Raw genomic sequence first — 20,796 nt, 5'->3', positions numbered from 1 at the left:
CAGGAATACGAAGCGTGACAGGCAGAGTCAGAGGGGCAAAGCCCCTGCCAAGGTGCCAAGGGGCCAAACTGCAACGCAGTCACAGTGCTTGCAGAGAGAAGAGCCCCTTGATCAGCCACAGGTTAGCCCGCGGGTGGTTTAGCTGTTGCAATTCTCCTGACCAAATCTGTGTCACATGCCACAAATAACTGTTCTAAACACAGATTAGGTTTCTATTAGATGACTGCAAGAAGCCCTGCAGCTATTAAAAATCTGTTAGTCTTTCCCCTAGACAGCCTGAGGCTACTGCCTGCCATCCAGTCACACCTGTAGCAAGTCCAACAGCCTGTGGTAGAACTAGAGGATTATTACTTAGATTTTGGGTTATTACTTAGGTTCTGTTACTAAAGTCTCTACCGATGTGGTCTCCAAAAAGACTGCCCCATCCTGCCCTAGAGATTTAGGACTGTCATTCTTCAAACAGCAAAACATTGTGCCTGGCAGAGTGGGATATGGGAAGCTGTGACCCTGTAAAGTCCTTTCAGTTCAATGTTCCTTGGGTTGGGATACCAGATGCTAAAGCTTCTCTGTCCTTCCACCGTCTTCCATGTGACCCTAAAGAAAGGTGTCCTGTAAGATCAGCTAGGCATGGCAGCAAAGAGATGTTCTGAGTTGCATATGCCGCAACAATAAAGGCAACCATCCTTACCTAACCATGCTTTTTCCATCTTCTTCCCAGCTACCTTTCCTGAACTCCTCCCAGCACTGCAAAGAGCAGTATGACTGGGATATGACTAGTGGGATTCAACCTTTCTCCCCTTGGCCTCTCTCCTGGGGAGAGCCAAACAAGTGCATTAGTGTTTTGTTGACTGTTTGACATGAACATTCCCAAACCAAGAAAGGTGTCCACAGGAAAAGGTCAAGCAGGAAAACAAAAGTATCACCTGTAGAGAAGCAACTAGACACGGTTTGTTGAAGAGGTGGGAAAATGTTACAGCCTCCCTCTCTCCAGAGCTGCTTCTGGTCTCTAGAACATGCATTTGGGAGGGGGCTCCTCTATTTTCCCCATCCCTGAGCACAGCCAGATTCTCCTGCCCACATCCACTGCTCATCTGAGGCCCCCCTCCTTCAGAAGCTGATCACAAGATGCTGGTGGTGCAACAGGCTTCATGTCAGTGGGGCTGGCCATCTGGAACAACCCCCATCTAGCTCTTCGTCTCATCAACTCTTTGTTCCATTTCAGTCTCAGCTGAAATCGTATCTCTTTTCTCTCCTCCCTTGCCTGTGACTCTTATTTTCTCCCTCATACTGCCTCTGCTGCTATTTATGATTTATTCTGCGTAACTGCCCTATTTAATGCTGCAAAACAGTTGGGAATATGGTTTCTGTGGATGGTGGTGTAGATAGCAAAGAGGTCCTGTCATTTACCCATCACAATGGCACTGACTAAGGATGCCCCAGCACTGTGAGAGATGGAAATCTCACATCAACACCATGGATTCTTTGCTGTTCAGTACAGTCAGGAGCACAGTGAAATGGTCACAATGCCTTAGAGAAACTGCCAGGGAGATGCTTATGGGGACTTCTGGCCAAAGCAAGCAGCCTTCAGGATCAGACTGGGGGTTTGTCTCCTCACAGCAAGCTTGGGACATTAGCTTACTCCAAAAGAACTGCCTGCCCTTTCCTGAAGGAGCAGCTTGGGATGGTACACGTGCCATTGTACAGCCTTCATCCAGGGTGGAGCATGCTCTCAAGAGCCCATAGGTGCTACAGTATCACCATCCCTGGAAACCCTGGGATGTGCAGGAGTCAGATCAGCAGAACACGGATGACACTGTGAAGCTTCTTCCTACACTGGGATTTTTATCACACGACTGCCAAGCTGCAGCTGGTTCTGGGAAGTCCTCTGCCCACACACTAAATAAACCCTGGTGCGGTGCGCTGTTTCTCTATGGAAACTGTACTCTGCATTTCTCTCTATAGGATTTTTCTTATTTCAGGCTCTATGATAAACTAACAAGAAGATGTTTACTTTACACCAACCATAGGAAGAACTCTTTTCTGTACTCGATTAATCTTTAGTGATCTATATTAAATATTTATCTGAAGAAACAAGGCCTGTATTGCAGCAACATTTTTTATTATGAGACTTTATCATATCGAAAGATGTTTTCCTGGTGCTGACTCCTTCATATACTCCCAGCCTGAGATTCTGATGGAAAGGCATTCTTTTTTTCCCTTTCCTTTCTCTCTCAATGACCTTTTCCCTCCATAACAAGCTGCTGATATGTTAGAATTTACTGGGTTATAAACATTTTTTATCGAGTAGGAGGAAGCTGGGTGATTTGGCATCAGCTTCCCTAATAAAACCCAGGGGAGAGGCTGTGCTGTTTGACACCAATAAAGGCATGGAAGAAGCTGCAGCCTCCTGGGATGCTGGTCACGAATGACAAGGGCAGTCAGTGAGTGTCAGTCACATAGTTTCACTCTGCTGAGGCACTTTTGGAAGGAGGCCAGTTTGCTGGCATGGGAGCGGGAGCTGGGAGGGACCTGGTAAAGGACTCCTGTTAGTTCCCAGTGTTACCAAAACTGTGTGATCTATCACAGAGCAGTGAACTGGGATCCCTAAAGCCTCTTTTCCTGCAACTCGGAGGTGGAGAGACACTAAACAGCTGAGAGATCCCAGAAAGGATGAGGACGTTAGTGTTGGGTTCGGGCACTGGTCCTAGAAGAGCATGGAGAAATCAGATCATAGTTTGATCTTGAATAAATAGTTGAATTTTCCTACCTCAGCTAGACCAGGCATTGCCTATAGATAAAGAGAGTTATAACCGTGCTTATTGAGGCAGCATCAAAAGGAAACCCAGACACAGGACTCTGGTGTCAGATGCTGAACAACAAGAAAGATGGTCTAAGAGTTCACAACCTAACACATCCCTGCATCCCAAAGGAGCAGTGCTTAAACTGGTCAATAACTAACTCAGTCCACAAAAGCTTGAATAAATCATCTGATGACTAGATATATACACATTATAAATGTTTTGTCCTGATAATATATGACTGAGCTGTTATTTGAGAAATAACAAGTGATTAATATATTCGATGAACTGCATAATATTTTACTGATGATTAATGTATTCATTTGAAACAAACAAACAAAACCCAGCCTTTTCCTTAGTGATCATAAGGAACTCTTAAGTAATGGCTGCAAAGAGCTTGGAGATCCCTGGATGAGCTGTGCCTGTTATTCCTCCTTTTATCATTGTGTATTTCTAGTGATTTATTACCAGGGATAATATTACTGGGTTATATTACTGATAGCCTCATTTAGGCCTGTGAGAGATCTTCAAAAGCTTGGAACCAGATGATCTTTAAGGTCCCTTCCAACCCAAACTGTTCTGTGATTGTCTGTTGCAAAGCCCACTAAAATCTACAGGAATTTGGCATTTAGACCATTAAGTACCCCCACAAAGTGCTTAAATACCTTTTCTAAGTCTGATCCAAACTTATCTGCTTGTTCTGACTGGAGACAGAAGTGGTGTGGTTGGGGATAGTTTTGGTACAGGTAGGTACTACAGCACTGCAGTCTCTAAGGTTTAGTTGAGGATTGCCCTGGCTGCAGTTTTCCCTCTCCCTCACTCTTAATCCCATTGAGAAATATAATTTCTGTGAGTCCACAGAGAAGATAAAAGACCACGGAACAGGAGCTCTTCCTCAGAGCTTTTCTGCAAAGGCGGACTGATTGATTACAGATTGGACACTGCTCCAAGTCCCTTTCTTAAATGAAAAATTGAGAGCTCCTAAAAATGGAATAGAATATTCTATTCTAAAGAAGGAATTTCCACTGGCACGAGCACAATAAGAGGTAGTAGTGGGTTGCTCAATACTTCTGCTTGCACTGGCTAATCCTTTACTACTCGGCCCCTTTGACTATCCCTGTGGCACCTGATGATAACTCATTTGTAATTGGTAAGGGCTTCAGTTTTGTGTCTCCAGACAAAGCTTAAATCGCTCACGTTTGGGTGAGCTCTGACTTCAGTAGTGGCTGGACTTGTCTGGGTGCTTATTCCTTTTTGCAGCTATTTTCAGGGCTGCAGAATCTGGCTTTTTTCTGCACTGGAAGGATCTGGAACAGCTCCTAATGTTTTCATTAGACAAATTTCAGTCAAAACAGCTTGGTTCTTGGATCTCTCTTTCCCACCATAGTCACTAGTGACCAAAGAGGCTGGGACTTCAAAACTATGTTGAATCCAATCCATCACCTGAAACATTCTATTACTAACAAAATCAAAGAGTTTGACAAAACTTTGCTTTGGATGAAACATTCTTCTACCTCACTGAGCCAATTTTATGCAAAGACTTCGATATTCTGTCATTTGCCTTCCTCTATCCTTGTAGAAGATCACCAGATCTGCTCCCCTCTCAGTGCACAATCCCCACTTCCATGAGTGAAAATCCCACCCCATTGCTACAAACACTTGCAAGACTCTGCCAGAGAGCTGAGATACTTCTATTCCAGCTATCGGACAGCAGCTGTGCATGTAAAGTCTTCACCTTCGGATGCTCACCCACAATCATACAGGAGACGGTCACCAATGGAGCTGATGTGTTCAAGTGGGGAGATACAGCACTGTCTTTAAAATATCTAAGTTCCCAGCAGTAAAAACAATAAACCTATTTATGACTCTTCTGCAGGAGAAAATTAAGTCCAAGTATAGTTGGCAATTATGCTGTAAGCTTATTATGTAGCAGCATTCAGCCTCTTCCACACTCTTAGTTCCTCCTTTGTTAGATGCTACAAGAGCTGGTAAGACTTTTTCTGGCTCCTATTATAGAGCTATTTCACAGAAAAGTCTGCTCAGATTTCCTTTAATCCACTGTAGGTCATGCAAGAAGCTTCAGCCACCCCAATATCTGTGTGCATCTCAAACCTCTCATCTGCACAGAGGCACCGATGAGGCTCTGTGAACAGCTATGAGCGTGATGAGCTCTACTACCTCCCTACCTCTTCAGTATGTGTGAGTCTGAAACTGAATGTGGACAGCCTGAGTAAGCTAATATGTGGAAGGCAGTCCTCTTCCATTTTATCGCACCAGCATCCCTGCCTTTGTGTGCATGTAAATATTCCAAGGGTAAAGTGCCCTGGGTGGTGCATATGCTTCATAGAAATATTGGAACAAGTTGTTTCAACATCCAAAGGCATTTCTCCCCTTTCACATCAATTAGCTTACCTGAGATTATCAAATGATTAGCACAACTTCAGTTCTGGCATTGCTAACTTATTCACATGTCTGTTCAGTGTGCAGTCTTGTGGTAGGATGGAAGACTCTAGAATATATTTCTCTCTGGGTTTGCAATGCTATTGCTCTGTGGCTTGCTTTCCCTGCTTATGCATGCTGATGAGATTTACTGTTATGAATTGCCCCACAAAACTACCTTCAAACTCAAATTTAATAACCTAAGTATTATGAAGATCAATATTATGGCTATTCTCATTCATATGATTAGCACTAATATAATTTGTGGAAATATTTATGCTGCAGTAGTGACTAGAGACCTGGATTAAGAGGAGATCCTCAGCATCTATACAGAAGGAAAAGACACTGTCCTCTCCAGCTGTGTACTGAAGTGCAATACTCAATCTCAGAGTCTCCACGGGTTTGGATATTTTATGTAAGTTATCTAATAAGATAACAAACCAGCCTTAAAATCCCTACAGCCATATTGCTAACTGTTTGAAAATCATGAGTCAGGCTCCAAAAAAGAATTAAGAGATTGGTTTTAAAATTCATGAGACTTTGAAAATCTGATAAACTTCAGGGTTTGGGGTTTTTTTTGTTCCTTCTTCCTTTTTTTGCCTTCTGCTTTCTGAGTATGTAGGAGTCGCATTATCAAGTTTTCCTCTGCAATTACAAAGGCCGTAAACTTACTTTAAAAATTGAGTTCAGACGCTTTACATAATCACAGGCCTCTCAAAGTGTGGGCTTTGAAGAGGCATTAAATAGGCTTGAGTTCATCCTGTGACTCGGCAACATTCACCTGCTGAATTGGTATGGCCCAGATACTAAGTACGCCCAAGAAACAGTCTGGAGTCTTTATGGGAGGGAGGAGGGAACCTGAGACTTTCACAGTCTGTGCATGAATAGGGGGCAAAGGGAGGAAAACAGAGGGGAGGAAGACAAAATGCGATTCAAGTATATTAGTCTGGTGGAGACAATTTAGCTTTAACCAGAGATGAAGCTAACAACCTTCTTTTCTTATTCCTGTTCCTCCTGCTTGCTCCTATCCATGCAACACACAGTTCTTGCGTACCAAGCTCTCTTATTAGCCTTACCCAGGCTGTGTGCCTGTGCTCCCCAGGGAAAGCCCCAGACATATGGAGGGGAGTAAAAAGTAATGTTCTTTCTAGGTTTTGGCTCAAGAGCTGGAAGCTACCACTGAAATATTTAATGCTGAATACTCACTAGGCAGGTTTTCCTTTGCGGGGAGGAAAAGAACCAGTATGAAGGGGAGGAAAAGCAAAATGAAGTTGGGCAGGGATGCACAGACAATGAAAACACCTTTGCCCTCTGAACACAATGCTGCTCCTTCCACCCCCAGGTAGCTGCTGGGAGGCAGTGTCCCTCCCTGGTCAGTGTCTGCATCTTCATCCAGCCTAAATCCCCTGAGTGCACTGTGATGGTCCCCTATTTAAATCAGTCCCTAAACCCAAATCTGTGCTCCAGCAAACCTGCCAGTCACTGCCAGTCCATGAAACCTTTGTCTGCAGCTTGCAAAGGGGCACTTTTACTGTAGAAACTACATGAGCAGCCACATCAGCAAGGGGTTGGGGGAAGGTGGTGTCGGTGTCAGGATGTTTGCAAGAGCTATTACTTAGTCAGCCAGAGCCCAGAGACAGATCCCAGCTGTAAGTTATAGGGGAACAGCTCTTCCACTGGCTACTCATGATACTCACTTGTGGGAATGAGAGGTTGTTGCAATATCAGTCATATTTGAGGCTCCAGACCATGGTGTGCTACCTGAGAACATAGCTATCAAATAGGGTTCTTAATGAACCACACCGAAGATGTGTCCCTGAGAAATGGAGAGCATTCAGAGACTTCTCCTTGACTGGTCTCTAGTTCTAAGTTGCTCTCTACCGCTGCTGTAACTGATGTCAGGAGGAAGTCCAGCATGGGTTTTCAGGCCAGCAAGTGTTGAAAGGTAGCATGCCACATAGGCATAATAGCAGTCCCTTCAGTTTGGGCTAAAGAACTCCAGGAGGCAAAACACCTCCTGCCATAATCCCAGAGCAGACAATTTCATGTCACTGCTTAAAAAGTGCTGCACACCATCAGCATGATTCAGCCTGCAGGAGCAAAGAGGCACGAGCTGGCTCTTGCTACCTCTAGATGATAGCTGTCCACAAGCAGAGGCTGTGTTAGTGTAAAAATTAGCCCTACAAGGCGGCATGAGAGCCACGTACAGCCGGAGTATAATGGTGTAATTGGTGTAACTGGTGTAATTCTGCCACAGCACAGCTTTAATGGAAACTCTCCTTTCTCCAAGCAAGCTCTTTCATCGCAAGCAGAAGCAGAGGCAGGCCTGACCTGATTGGGAATTTGATGTAATGGCTTCTCTCTCCCAGCTGCTTACCCCTCTGCTGGGAGCCGTCTGCACATTAAAGCAGATGTTGGTTGCACTCGGGTCATGTTTCCAAGCTTTCTTTTGCAGCCATCAGGGCCAGAGACTCTTTCCTCCCTCTCTGCACTCATTTCTTAATTAAAGCTTAAATTCTGATGCCGTCACATGACTGTAGGAGCAGAGCCCGAGGCAGGCATTTAGTGCTCTGTGCTGTCAGCGGGACTTTGATTTAGAAGCATAGCAGATATGTTAGAGAATCCCATCCCTCTGCTACACCCCAGCCTGGTCCTGCTCACAGCTGCTGGTGTCACACCTCAAGGTTTGCTTTGCCTTTCAGGGCAGGCGCTGGAGCAGGTCAGAGGCTTTCCCATGCCATGAAGTATGGGGATAGGGGGAATCTCTGTCCTGTTGGAACAGAGTGGTTCAAGACCTAGGCAGCTGCGAGGAGACTGGCAGGGAGGGAGGAGGAGGAGGCAGCACCTGCCTGCAGCCCAGATGGATGAAAACAATGTTGTGACCTGCAGCTCCCATCCCTTTCCCTCTCCTCCCTTCCCTCTGGGCATTTCTCACCCGCTGGGATGTATTTAACCAGCGAACATGACTCCCTGGTGAAGGGAACCTCACTGCAGCTTCCTTGTAAATACTTTGCAGTCACTGTGGGGAAGGCTGCGGATGTGAAATGGGGTCTGATCGCCCAAGATGCAGAGCTGCCAGGCTGGGTGACCAGTGAACAGCATCCCTAGTGCGCAGACCTGGCAGCTCAAGTAGTGCCTGCTTCCTGTTCCCCAGGAGCACAGAAAGTACCAACTGCCCAGGGCTCTCTGCAGGGGATGCTGAGACTGCACCAAGCTGCCCATGTGCTGTGTCAGCTCCTTCACCAGGCACATGTGCTCTGCAGCGCACAGAGGAACCGCTAGTTCCACACGGGCATGTTTGATTCCACACCACCTGGAGAGGAGATCCTGGCACAAAGGGCTGACCCAAACCCTTCTTCCTCCCTGCTGCAGGCAAAGCTGATTCCTGGGCTTCTTTTCAGAGGTGTCCTTGGGTTTTGTACCTGCTCTTAGTAGTTTAACACAGGAAACCAGCCTGGATGGCTCTGACTGCCCCGGTGGGATGCACCTTTTTCCATTTACAGAGGCTGGTGGGTGGCAATAAGCAAAAAAGAAAGGGAAAAAGCTACTTTCTGGAACCCAAGAGAAACATTAGATGGATCCAGAAATAGAAATCCCCCTATAATACGGGGGGTCATGCCATCTCCCAGTGCTACCGGTGCCAGAACAAAATTATTCCATGCATCTAACAGGATGAGTTTTTGTATGTGTGTAACAGCTTCTCTGCTGAAATAAGCATCTGCCTGATTTGAAAGCAGAATTAATAATCTGCTAAAAAAACCAGCGAAGGCTTCTCCTCAGCTTGTTAGCCTTTAAAATATGTTCCCAAGCCACTGGACCACAGTCTGAGCTGAACGTGCAGAGTCATTGCTGCTGCAGCATGCTGGGGAGTAGCCTGGGGAGCTATCTGGGCAGAGCCCTCCCTGTGCTATGCAGAGGGGAAAAGATCCCCTCACCAAGCAAGTCCCAGAGGGGACTGTGTGAACAGCTTCTTCCCAGCCCAGCAGGATGCAGATCTGTTTGGAAAGGTTCAGTGACTAAAACTGTTTGCCTGTGCCTCTTCTGGGAGCATAGTTAAAATATTTCATAGAATTGTGGAATCATAGAATGCTTTGGATTGAAGGCACCTTAAAGCTCATCCAGTTCCAAGCCCCTGCCATGGGCTGGGACACATCCCACTAGAGCAGGTTGCTCCAAGCCCCTCTGTCCAACCTGGCCTTGAACACTGCCAGGGATGGGGCAGTCACAGCTTCTCTGGGCACCCTGTGCCAGCGCCTCAGCACCCTCACAGGGAAGAGCTTCTACCTAATGTCTAATCTCAATCTCCCCTCTGTCAGTTTAAAGCCATTTCATCCTGGATTCAGAAAGGGAATTCTGTGCTGAAGCATGCAACTCTGCAGAACTGTGCTAGCCCTCAGCCGACCCAGCTAAGAGCTTACCCGGGTCAGCACACAGGGCAACCAGCTCATGATATGCCTTTCTAGGCATACAGCTCACGTTCATGCTTTTCTCCAGAGGAAGCACCCAGTCCTAACCACAAGCACCCTGTCAGAACATAAACTTATCAACTGCATTGCTTCTGCACCATTCCCTACAGCTTCTGCACCATTCCCTACATGCAGTGCCACGTTGAGATGAGGCCTGTCCTTCCCCAAAGCTTGGCCAGATGTCCTGTTCTCATATCTTCGCAGCTCTGAGCATATCAAAGACCGGTGCCATTTATCCTTTCGTTTGCCCTCTGTTCTCAAGGATATCAAAGAGGAGGAGACGTGTGTGCTTCTGTCAAGTCCTGCAGCTGCCAGTGCTGTTTTCAAGCCCTCACCATCTGAATCCAAATGCAGCCAGAGCAGCTGCTCCTCCAGCCCCAACGAAGCCAAGCTCCTTGTCTGCTCAGCCCAACAGCCCCAGGACAAAGCACTGTACAGCTCAGCCATTCCCCACCATCCCCTACTCCTGCCATTATTCTGCTTATGCAAATACATTATAAGCTTCCCATAAGCAGGGAGATGCATTATGCAGGGAATGTAACAACACTGGTCCCTGAAGTGCAAGAGTAATGAAGGTGGTGGCTAAAGGAGAGGTAATGTGATGGAATTGGCTGGTTTACACCCATCGCTGAAGGGCCTGTGTTTGCCAAACTGCCGTGTTAGAGCTGGTGAGACAGGAATGTAAATTGTGGCTCTCTTGTAAAGTTGCATAAACTTGTAGTAATGTCATTTTTGAGATTAACATTTACACCGAGGAGAACGCTGGAAGCCTTCATTGTTTACATGCTCCATGGAAATAGATTTAAATTTTTGGTTTACACACATTTATTTACAAGGCATTTACTGATTACAAACCAATGTACATCACCCGTTCTACATGCATAATGTAAACTATGGAGATTTCCTACTTTTTGCCATGCAATGCTGTACGGCTTTCCATTGCTCATTCCACACAGAGGCAAGAGCCTCCTTTCATCTCAGCTCCCTCTGTCCTTCAATTCCTGCGTTGCTTCTCCTGAAAATGCCTTGCTCTGACTGTGAAACATAAAAGCTGATGTCCCCTTTAACAGACAGCATAAAAACCTAATAGGAAAACCTTGTCAGCAGAACTCCAGTGTGACTAAAAAAGCCAAAGCAAAGATTAAACAGCCTAACAGTGCCCATCAATTTGTACCAGTGCAAAGCATCACCTTAATGCTGTTTGAGAAGAACCTTTACAGTGCTTTTTTGGATGCTTCAGGCATCCAAATAACTGGAACAGGACTGAAAACTTGCCAGGAGACATGTGTGAGAGAGGAGCTATGACTGCATATGTGTTGTACTGTTTGTCTCAGTCAGTGACACCCAGGTCTCGGCATCCAGCTTCAGTTTAAACAAGCACATCAAAGCTCAATCCTACCACTCACCATGCCTCTGCCTCCCTTACCCAACAGTGCTGGGAAAGTATTATTTTTCCTTTATCCTAAGATGCTAAAAGCCAAACCCAAGGGAAGTCAAAGAGTTTCAGACTGAACAATAAGGACAGCCAGCCTGTTTTATTTTCTCCTTCCATGTTTCAAGGACATAAAGACTTCAACATAAACTGAATGAGCAAGTTGAAGAGCAAAGAGCTAAACAAAATACACTCAAAATCAAAACATCTCCCTTCTGACATGTTTTAAGTGGCGTCAGTTGACTTTGTGTTTTGAGATGAGATTTTATGTCTTAAAAATTGCAATAAAAGAAAAGGTTTTTCACTGGATTAATAAAATGAAAACAAGGAGCAAAGCTTAAACTTCTCACTGAGCCTAAAATGAAATGTTTTGATTTTTCCATTTTACTAACATCCATTTCATATCAACCCATTTTTAATGTTATTTTTCGTTCCATACAACCAGTGAACCACAAAATCAATTATTTGTACAGCTCTAGTGACCAGTAGATTAAATTCAATGCAATAGAGAGACAGCAGAAAGAGTCAATGAGGAGTGGAGAGATGGGCTGAAAAAACAGTGGAAGCAGCTCTACTAGATCTTGCCCTTGCCAAAAGTCAGCATGTATTTTCACAACCACTTTAATTCCACTTTAATCCACATTGCTGCTGAAAACAGCAGTCTTGCCAGTCCCCTCCCTTAGTCCCTTTCCTGCTTCCATCCACACAGTCATAGAATCACAGAATGATTTGGGTTGGAAAGGACCTTAAGCTCATCTAGTTCTAACCCCCTGCCATGGGCGAGGATGCCTCACACTAGGCTATGTTGCCCAAGGCTTTGTCCAACCTGGCCTTGAACACTGCCAGGGATGGAGCATTTACCACTTCTTTGTCAACCTGTGCCAGCTCCTCAACACCCTCACAGGGAAGAACTTCTTCGTTATGTCTAACCTGAACTTCCCCTGTTTCAGTCTGAACCCATCATCCCTTGTCCTATCGCTACAGTCCCTGATGAAGAGTCCCTCTTCAGCATCCTTGTAGGCCCCCTTCAGACACTGGAAGCTGCTCTGAGGTATCCACACAGCTTCTCTTCTCCAGGCTGAACAGCCTCAACTTAGTTTTCTGCCAGATCAGTTCCTCAGCTGTGGAAATCAGCTTTGCGTGCAGCCTGCCTAGAAGTTCTGATCAGGAAAGGCAAAATGTCAGTAATAGAAGCTGCTAAAAACAGTCACAGAAACCTCACATTCACTCACCACATTGTCCAAGTCCTGTGCCTGGAAGTAGGAACCAGATCTGGCTTTTGCTTAGAAATAATAAAAGCTCATCATTCCCCCAGCCAGCCAACCAAGGCAAGCAGCCTTCTAAGCCTTAGAGCTGTAGGAGCAGGTCCTGGGACAGTGGGCAATGTTGGGTATGCCATAAAACTTGCGAAATTTGGGGAGACCAGATCTTTCTTTCCTCTTTTTTTTTTTTTTACTTTATTTTTCCTCTATAGGCAAACTGAAGCAGCAGAACAGCACATGTATTTCTAAGTCAGTTGTAGCCCGTGTGACGTGCACAGCAAAGATCCTCACTTTATGATCATTCTCTTCCTCTTCACTGGGGGAATGGAACATTTAGAGAATACGATTTGTGGGTTTTCTAGGGCTAAATAAAACCCTCCAGTGTGGCTGAATGCATTCAGCAGTGCCAATCCCTTTATGAGCACCCAGTTTAGTGCCCATTCTGAATCGAAGATACAGGGAAAGCACAGAAGTGTTGGTTAGATGAGACCCTGGGGGTCCTTAATCCAACCTCTGCCTGAAGCAGGACTATCACCAGCTCTGGAGTACATCAGCTGTGGCTTTGTCCACCCAATCCTTGAAGATCACCATGGCTGGAGATACCCCCACCTCTCCACTGACCTGCCTTAGACCTGCACCACCCTCCTGATGAAATAACCTTTTCTGTCTCAGGAGCTCTATTTCCATTTTATATATCCAGGGACCTTACTGTAACAAGTGTACACAAGCAATCAGTTCTGTCCTGCCACTCTGCAGGTACAGGGACTGGTTTGTTGTCACATCCTCCGCTAAGTTTGGAATCTGTCGGTTCATTTTAACCAGGCTTGGCAGAGTATATTTGCAGATTTCATGGAACTAGGCAGCCTCTAAATGATCCTACTGTAGGAGAAGTGCAAGGCGAGCAGATCTCCTCTTTATACCCCAGGGTTTCCCTGCTCTCCCACACAGAGCCATGTTTCCCGGTCCCTACTGGCATTGCAGAAAATGGAATTAAACTCCCACACATGGAAAAACCACCTTTTTTCTTGCACATTCCCCTTCCAGCCCCATTCAAACATCTATTTTATACTGCTGTCGTCCCTTATGTCCAAACGTCTTGCAGCATTTAATTAAGTCTGCCCAGTAATGCAGAGCAGACAAAGCACTGTCATCTCTCATTCTCAGGGGGTGGGGAGGGAACCAAGGCATAGAGAAGTGAGCTTACCCACAACCACACCATCAGACTGGGGCAATAATATATATTATAAATGTATATTATCTATATAGATATTATATAGACTCTGCCAGTCTAATCGTAAGTCTCTCTTTCCAAGACAGCGTCCTATCCCTGCTTTGCTGTAGGAAATCTGGCAGTAGCAGCCTGTCTGCTCAGCTGGCTGAGACAATCTCACCACTTCCCTCTCTGTGTCTTACCTCTGACATTGAACAACAAAGCCTCATTTTTTCTAGGAAAGATTTGTTTTTCTAGAACTTACTTAAACTGAGCAGCATCATTAGCAAAATGCCCCTGTGTCAGTGCCTCTCCCTGGCTGGCTGCAGAGTGTATTCAAGTGCTCAGTTTATTGTTGCTTTTGCTTTGCCTTATAGCTAAATAATCAGTTTCAGGGAAAAGAAGAAAGGACAACGTGACAATATACTTCAAAGAAGTGGACTGAAGCTGTTAACTACTGTCTTATGGTAACAGGAATGTTTTCTGGGCTGAGTAGTGCCCTAGTCCCAAAGCCAAGCTGTGCTTCATCTGTTTTCCAGCTCTCATGCAGTACCTAGTACCCAAGGCTCCCATGACTGGGAACAACCAGGATAGTGATAATGAATATTCAGCCACCCCACAAACCACTCTCAGCATCTGCCATCCTCCCTGCATTAGCATCAGAGTGCACAGATAATGATCAAAGCAGCATTTTCCTGCCAGAGGCCCCCCTAAACCAGCCTTATTAGTATGAATTGATGCTGATTAATGTGCTTCCTTAATGCAATTGTATCTACCCCTACTGTTCATGATTTCATATATAAAATCTTTTCTTGCTTCCTAATACCACATGCAAGGTACAAACTTTGAGGATGTGAGGAAAATCAGTCGTCCAAATTTTGTGAGAAAGGGACCTAAAATATACTAAAATGAAATACACAGGAGGCAGGAATAAGCTTTTGGATAGATCTGCATTCAGGCATCCTATGAAAAGATATTGGCAGCTTTGCTGTGCTACAGCAGTTCTGCTTATGCAGCATGTAAAATAGCCTGGCTAACTAAAACAGGCTGTTTGCTTGCTATTGGCAGACTTCTGGACTTCAGCTTTGAGGGTTTCATGTTTAGTTTAGTGTTGCTTCCTTTCTAACATCACCTGTAAAGATGAGCAAATGCTGTGGTTTGCCTTCTGCTCTCTGTAGCACTGACAGTGGCTTTATCTCTGTGGGTTTTCAGTGTAAATGACACGGTCCTAATGCACTGTGTCCATGCTCCTGCACAGCAAGACACTGGGGAAATCACCACTAAACAGATGACAGTGTTTCAAATAGGGATGGGTGAGGTCCTCTTGCCTGATATCACTTCCACTCCAAATCCTTGGTTGCTCTGGTTGGTTTGAGGTCTGCTGCTATTGGCCTTAGAAAAGCAGTGGTCAGGTTAAACCTCATTCAGCTAAATCACAAGTGCCTCAAGGAACTGTCTGACGGAGGGACAAAGAACAAACCAGACACCCAAAAAAGTAGAGGAGAAAAAGAACATTGAAAGAGAAGACAGCACAGAAAATTCCCATGCTTCATATCCACTGCTTTTCTAAGGAAAGGAGCAATATCCTTAATGTAGAATATGTGCCTCCCTTGGGCTAGTCTAGTGCAAAGAGCAATTGAGAGGCATCGTTTGGTAGGAGAGAAGCTTCTGTGTTGGAATTAAAGAGTTGACAAAATCCCCACAGTTTTACAGCTTCTTGAAGTCAATTTAAGGATCCCACAAAATGAGATTTTACCCCTGGGGGTTTCAGTAAAATGATATGGAAGGGGTGTGTGTGCTCCGAGTCCAGCTCTCAACTGCTGGAATTGGCTGTGGCTCCACTAATTCACCTTAACCAGACTGATTTTAACACTCCTTTAAAATGCATGGGACCAGTTTTGAAGCAACCAGTTCTGCCAAGAGGGCTGGGTATTAGAAACAAACAACCCTCCATCATCTGGCCAGCCACCTACTTAATGGCTCCATCTGCTGAAGAACAGGAGGCTCTCCCTTCCTCCTCAGCTGACTGTAGTGGAAGCAGAAGTTAGACCTAGAGAGTATGTTTCCAAGGCACTCAGCTCCCAGCAGCTCAAACCATGACACACGTGGCTGGATTTCCCCAAGCCCTCAGCTCCCTCCTCAGCTCAGTGCATGGTATTTGGCCATGAGATGACCCAGGTGCCCTAGCAGCCTTCCCCTGTCTCTCTAAACTCTCTCTCAACTACTTCCACTGGACTTCGTCTCATCTTTAGTTTCTTTTGAGTAAGTTCTCCAGCACTGTGACCACCTGCAAGACCCTTCTCAGACACGTCCCGTGCTTGCAGAATGCTTCTGCCCATTTTCTCCCGTGATAGAAGAAGGAGGACATTGTCTTCTCCCCATGCTACAAGTGCTTTGGCATACGCAGCAGTAACGGAGACAGACCCCTTTCTGCTTCCCATATATACAGTTCATCCTTAACTGAGATAAGCCTTCAAATTCTTACCAGCCTCCTACAAACCAAAGGGGAATTTGCTTCTCACCACACACCAGATACAACTAGAAATCACAGGCTTCACATACAAACATTTTAGCTCCTTTATAAAAGTGGAGACAGCAAAGCTGTAGTGCAGGCTGCCTGCTCTGGGTGTGAATCCTCTGTCACAGGAAACCTTTCAAGTTGCCCACAAACCTCTGTCAGATGTGACACAGGTATGTCTGAGTCTGCCTTGGGGAAGAGGCATGGATTAAATGACCTCTCAAGGTCCTTCCAGACCCATTTTTCCATGATTCTTTGAGACAGAATCCCAGGCTTGATGGATCTCTGGCCTGACCTACAGTGACAGTTCATAGATGTGCCTGAACACATACACTGCGTGCATTTCTCTCCCACTCCAGCCCCTGTGGACTGGTGCGGTGGCATTCAGGGCTGAATTGCTCTTTAGCAAAGGGCAGAGCCTCTACCAGGGGCATTGTGTGGGGCAGAGATTTGCAGCCTCAATCACAGCGTGTGCTGTCAGGCAGGGCAGGAGGAGAGCTGGGAAGAAAGACTTTCTGAAACCAGGAAGAAAGTCTTTCTGAAAAGGCATTCTTTCTCTGCTCCTTTGTGCAGGCAAAGACAGTGAGACATCCTTAGTGGATGCATGGCAGCATAATATCTAGGTCTGGGGCTGTTTTCCCCCCTGAGCTGTTTTGAATGAAGAGAACAAGCCAGGACAATATCTTCAGCCCATGTTAACCTGCCCTTGCTCTGCAGGCTGGTGTGAGGGGAGTGGATGCTGCACTCCCTGGAGGCCATGGGACAGGCACAACTCATTTTTCTTCCCCACATATAGATGATGTCTTACACATCATTGTTATTCTGCAAGTGCTTTTGGCTCTCTGCCTGTGGGGAACACAGCCTAAACACATGTGGTTTCCCTGCTCCCCCCAGTCATCACCTATGTGTGTCTGCATGCCTGTTGCCACTAGGCTATTCACTAGTGCTTTCCTACCTACTAGTTTGCACAGTTGTGTTTGCAAGTGTCTTTCTGAAACACACTAGGACTATATAATTATGTAAATGTGCACATGTCTATGAGGGTTTTGCAGTCTTTTTGGGTTTTAGCACAAATCTCATGACATTTGCTGGCTTATTTCCCTTCACTCTGAAGCACTTGCTGTGTTAATAGGAGGCTCATATGAGCACCCCAGCTTTTCATGTTAAAATGAGAAAAGAAAAGCATGTTTCTGGATATCACAGTGGGCAAGAAGAGCTGGAAACAGGCAACAACAAAGGCTTCAAAACCTAGAAGGCAAAGGAAAATCCAGATTCTACCTATTCTCTGGAGATTTTAGTTGGCAGTCTTTTAGACCAAGATCACAGTTCTGGGGCAAATCCAGCTCCTACATGGAGATAATCTGCAAAGGTCTGTGGTAGACTACACAGCTAAAGCTCATCATGCTCAGCAGTGTGGGAACTGCCATACTGATGTGTATCTAGACATCTTTATGTCTGTTCTCATCCATGTGAACCTTCAGCTATTGGCAGTTCACATGTATGAGTTTGGTACAGAGGCTTGGTCTGCCCATCAGTACATTGTTTTGACAAACACGCTTGTGAACCTAGCTATAAACTTATCTGTCACCACAAATAAGGTACACCCACACCCTTGGCCCCTTTTTGACATGGTACTACCTTCATCTCACTATCAGAGCATTCCAGCTGAGGACCATGAAGAACAAAAGAAGTGCTTCCAGATGGAGCAAGGACAATGACGTGTCTCCAATTGACTACAAGCCTCGAGCCCATGGGAACTGGCTGAGCTCCTACTACCTAACAACTTATCCAAGCTCCAGGTTCTGTAGGAAACCAACGTACCTGTATATTTTATATCTGGTTGTAAATCCTTGACGATGTCTTTCCACAAAGGATAAGTAGCTCCGTGAGTGGTGGAAAGGCCCCCTGTCTGAAATAAGCCAATCAAACTCCTTGGAGACATGTTGGTTGGTAGCAGCTGGGTCCTGGTGGGAGGGCTGTACTAGTATATGGTCCCATATAAACAGGAGGTAGAGGAACTCAACAAGCCTCCAGTTCATGCTTTTCTGTCTGCCTTTTTCCTCTCATTCTTGCTCCATTGTGTGGAGTCCTGTTGAAAAAGAGAGGGAAGAGGAGGAAGGAAAAAGAGAGAGAGAGAGAAATGGAGGGGAGGAGAGGGAGGAGGGAGAGAAAGAGAGAGTTTAAAACAGGAATTGCTTTGATCCTTTGACAACTGTCTCTCAGAGTGAAAATAGACATGAAAAATCAAGTTTTAAAAGACTTCCCTCTGCCTGTGTTGCAGCTTAGAGTATTTGGCAGTGTTTTATTCATACACCTAAGTGGTGTCTTTAACCTCCTGAGCATACATCACCTTTGAAATAACCAGGTCCTGACCTGAGACATCCTCACCCCAGCTTTTCCATCACTTCCCTCGTGCAGTTCTCCGCAGTGCCGCAGAGGCGAGTGAAGCTGGGCGCAGAAGGTGGCTGCACCCTAGGCTACAATTACCCCTTTCCTGTCCCTTTAATGCTATGCCAGAGAAACGTGTCTTCTGCTTTCATGTCTCTCTGATGATCTGTAATCCATACTCCGTGCAACCTGAGCAATCTATAAAGGCCCAGCTCTTACTTTAAAGTGTTGCCAAAAAGAGAAATAAAACAAAATAATTACCCAGGCTTCAGTGACGAGCACATGCGGACACACAGACACACACATGACTATGAAATCCTGCCAAACTTTGAAGGAGAAAAATCACCTCAACCCGCTTTCCTGCCTGGCTGTTTGGGAGGTGTGTGTCTGATGGAGGGGGAACAGGGTCTGTTGTTATTTCGATTACAGTAGGACCTCCAGGCTTTTCTCAAGATCAAGGCTCTGCAGGACGACACAGTGAACATGCATATTCAGTGCAGGAGATTTACTAGGGAGCTTAAGGGGATGCTTCACAGCACCTGGTGCAGGACATGTTGTCATTCATGTGATGGGAGAGTGGCTGTCCCACCGCATCCCCACATCAAATCATGGCTGAGTCTAGTCCTGCTCAGAGCCAGCTCCTCTCCCCAATGTGTTTAAGAGCTAAACAGACAAGACATATGATGAGTGGGAAGGGAAACAGAGGGGTGAAATGCCTTGCCAAAGGTTACACAGCAAGCCATGGATACAGCTGGAAGAGAGCCCTCATCTCCTGACTCCCATTCGCAATGTTTCAGCCATTAGATCATCCACCACCGCAGTCATGCTGTTGGCATGATGCCCCTCTCTGAATGAAGCTGAGTGCTCTGTTGGTGGAAGGTGAGCAGCTTGCTTAGCTGACACCCCACACCTGACATGGATACCCTTCCTTTCTGCTTCCTAACTGCAGCTGCAGCAGCATCCCAGCGTGCTGGGTTGTGCTCCTTGTTGCTGATGATGCCCTGAAAAAGTCCTCTCCGTATACAGGACATGTTCCTCCTCCTGCCCACCTCCTGTCCATCTGGCTGCCTTGCTGGTTTTGGTGGAGGATGTGCCAACACTGTGGGCATGTCCAGCCAGGCAGAGAGATCTTAAGGCTGTATCCCCCACTCCGGGAGCACAAACCTGGCTAAAAGTTCTCCTCAGGACAAGTGATACCCATCTATTTCTGCAGATTAGAGTGCAGAGAGACTGCAGCTATTCTTTAAAGCAGGACAAATTAGGCTATGCAAAGCTCTGCTACAGGGAGATTTGGTGTCAGGCTTATTTGTACATCCCAGAAACTATTCTGGTTTTGAGTCTGAGTCCACCATAAGCACTCAAACTAAAAGTTTGTGATTCCCAAAGAGGAAAGGTGTTGCCAAGAGTGTAGGAGAGGCCAAACTGAGGTGTGCTAGAGGTGTCATGCACACTTGCAGCACTGCATGTGAACATGAGACCTTGGCTGGTGTAAGCACAGTATAGATCAAAGAGCATCACCATCTGTGGCTGATGTGGCTGTCTCCTGCTCCAGGATCTTCCCTCAGGAGCACAGAAGAGCTGCAGCCCATGGCTCATCTCCTGTGCCGGGAGTGTGACAGGGAGCACAAGTGCTGAGTGTGTGTGTGGGAGCCTGCACGTGTGCACAGCATGTGTTTGTGGAGCTACAGTGAGCACTGCAGCACTTACCAAAGCTGAGTTGTGTAAGTCTGGTCAAAACCGACAGTCAGCTGTTGCATTACATGTCGGAATGAAAAACATTAAGCATGGGAAAGTCAATGAATGTTCCCTTTTTCTGTTGGGCACATTTAAACTTCTTTCCAAACGCAGATGGAATAGTACTGTTATTAAACCTAATGGTACCTGTAGCTCCTAACTGAAAGAGGTTGTTTCTGTTCTGAAGGCATGTATTTAATAGTAGCCTTCACCACTGACTCTTACTGTACCCATAAGAGTGGTGGATCTTGCCACTTCAGTCCCTCTCCTATTAGAAAAGAGTGGTTGTACTTTACCTTACAAACCTAGGGTTTGGGGAGTTTTTAGCCCCACACCAAAAGGAATAGAGCATATTCCAAGTGGGCTACGGTACATATCTGCTTCCACTCACACTGGTCATGATCCCAAGGTGATTACTGAGAAATGCTCCCAGCTACATCCCACCCTCAGCATTTCCAAATTCCAGATCAGAAAGCCATTCCTCCCACTTCTCCATCCAGGCTACTTCTCTGCCTTTCTGTTCTTTGCACATCTGCAGCATGTCCCACC

The 20,796-nt window shown here is 45.9% G+C and overlaps 1 protein-coding gene across 1 annotated transcript in view; it reads right to left on the bottom strand.

Moving 5' to 3' along the window:
- BRINP1 (bone morphogenetic protein/retinoic acid inducible neural-specific 1) overlaps positions 1–18,164 on the bottom strand; it is a 59,500-nt gene extending 41,336 nt beyond the window's left edge. The window contains exon 1 of the mRNA XM_010015878.1: positions 17,947–18,164. Coding sequence (XP_010014180.1) covers positions 17,947–18,164 — 218 coding nt within the window. The remainder of the gene's footprint in view (positions 1–17,946) is intronic.
- Positions 18,165–20,796: the final 2,632 nt, after the last annotated feature.

The sequence above is a fragment of the Nestor notabilis genome, unplaced genomic scaffold (genome assembly GCF_000696875.1).
Source record: "Nestor notabilis isolate BGI_N333 unplaced genomic scaffold, ASM69687v1 scaffold7516, whole genome shotgun sequence".
Classification (NCBI taxonomy): domain Eukaryota; kingdom Metazoa; phylum Chordata; class Aves; order Psittaciformes; family Psittacidae; genus Nestor; species Nestor notabilis.
Note: the sequence above shows the minus strand (reverse complement) of the source record. Positions and strands in the feature narration are given on the sequence as shown.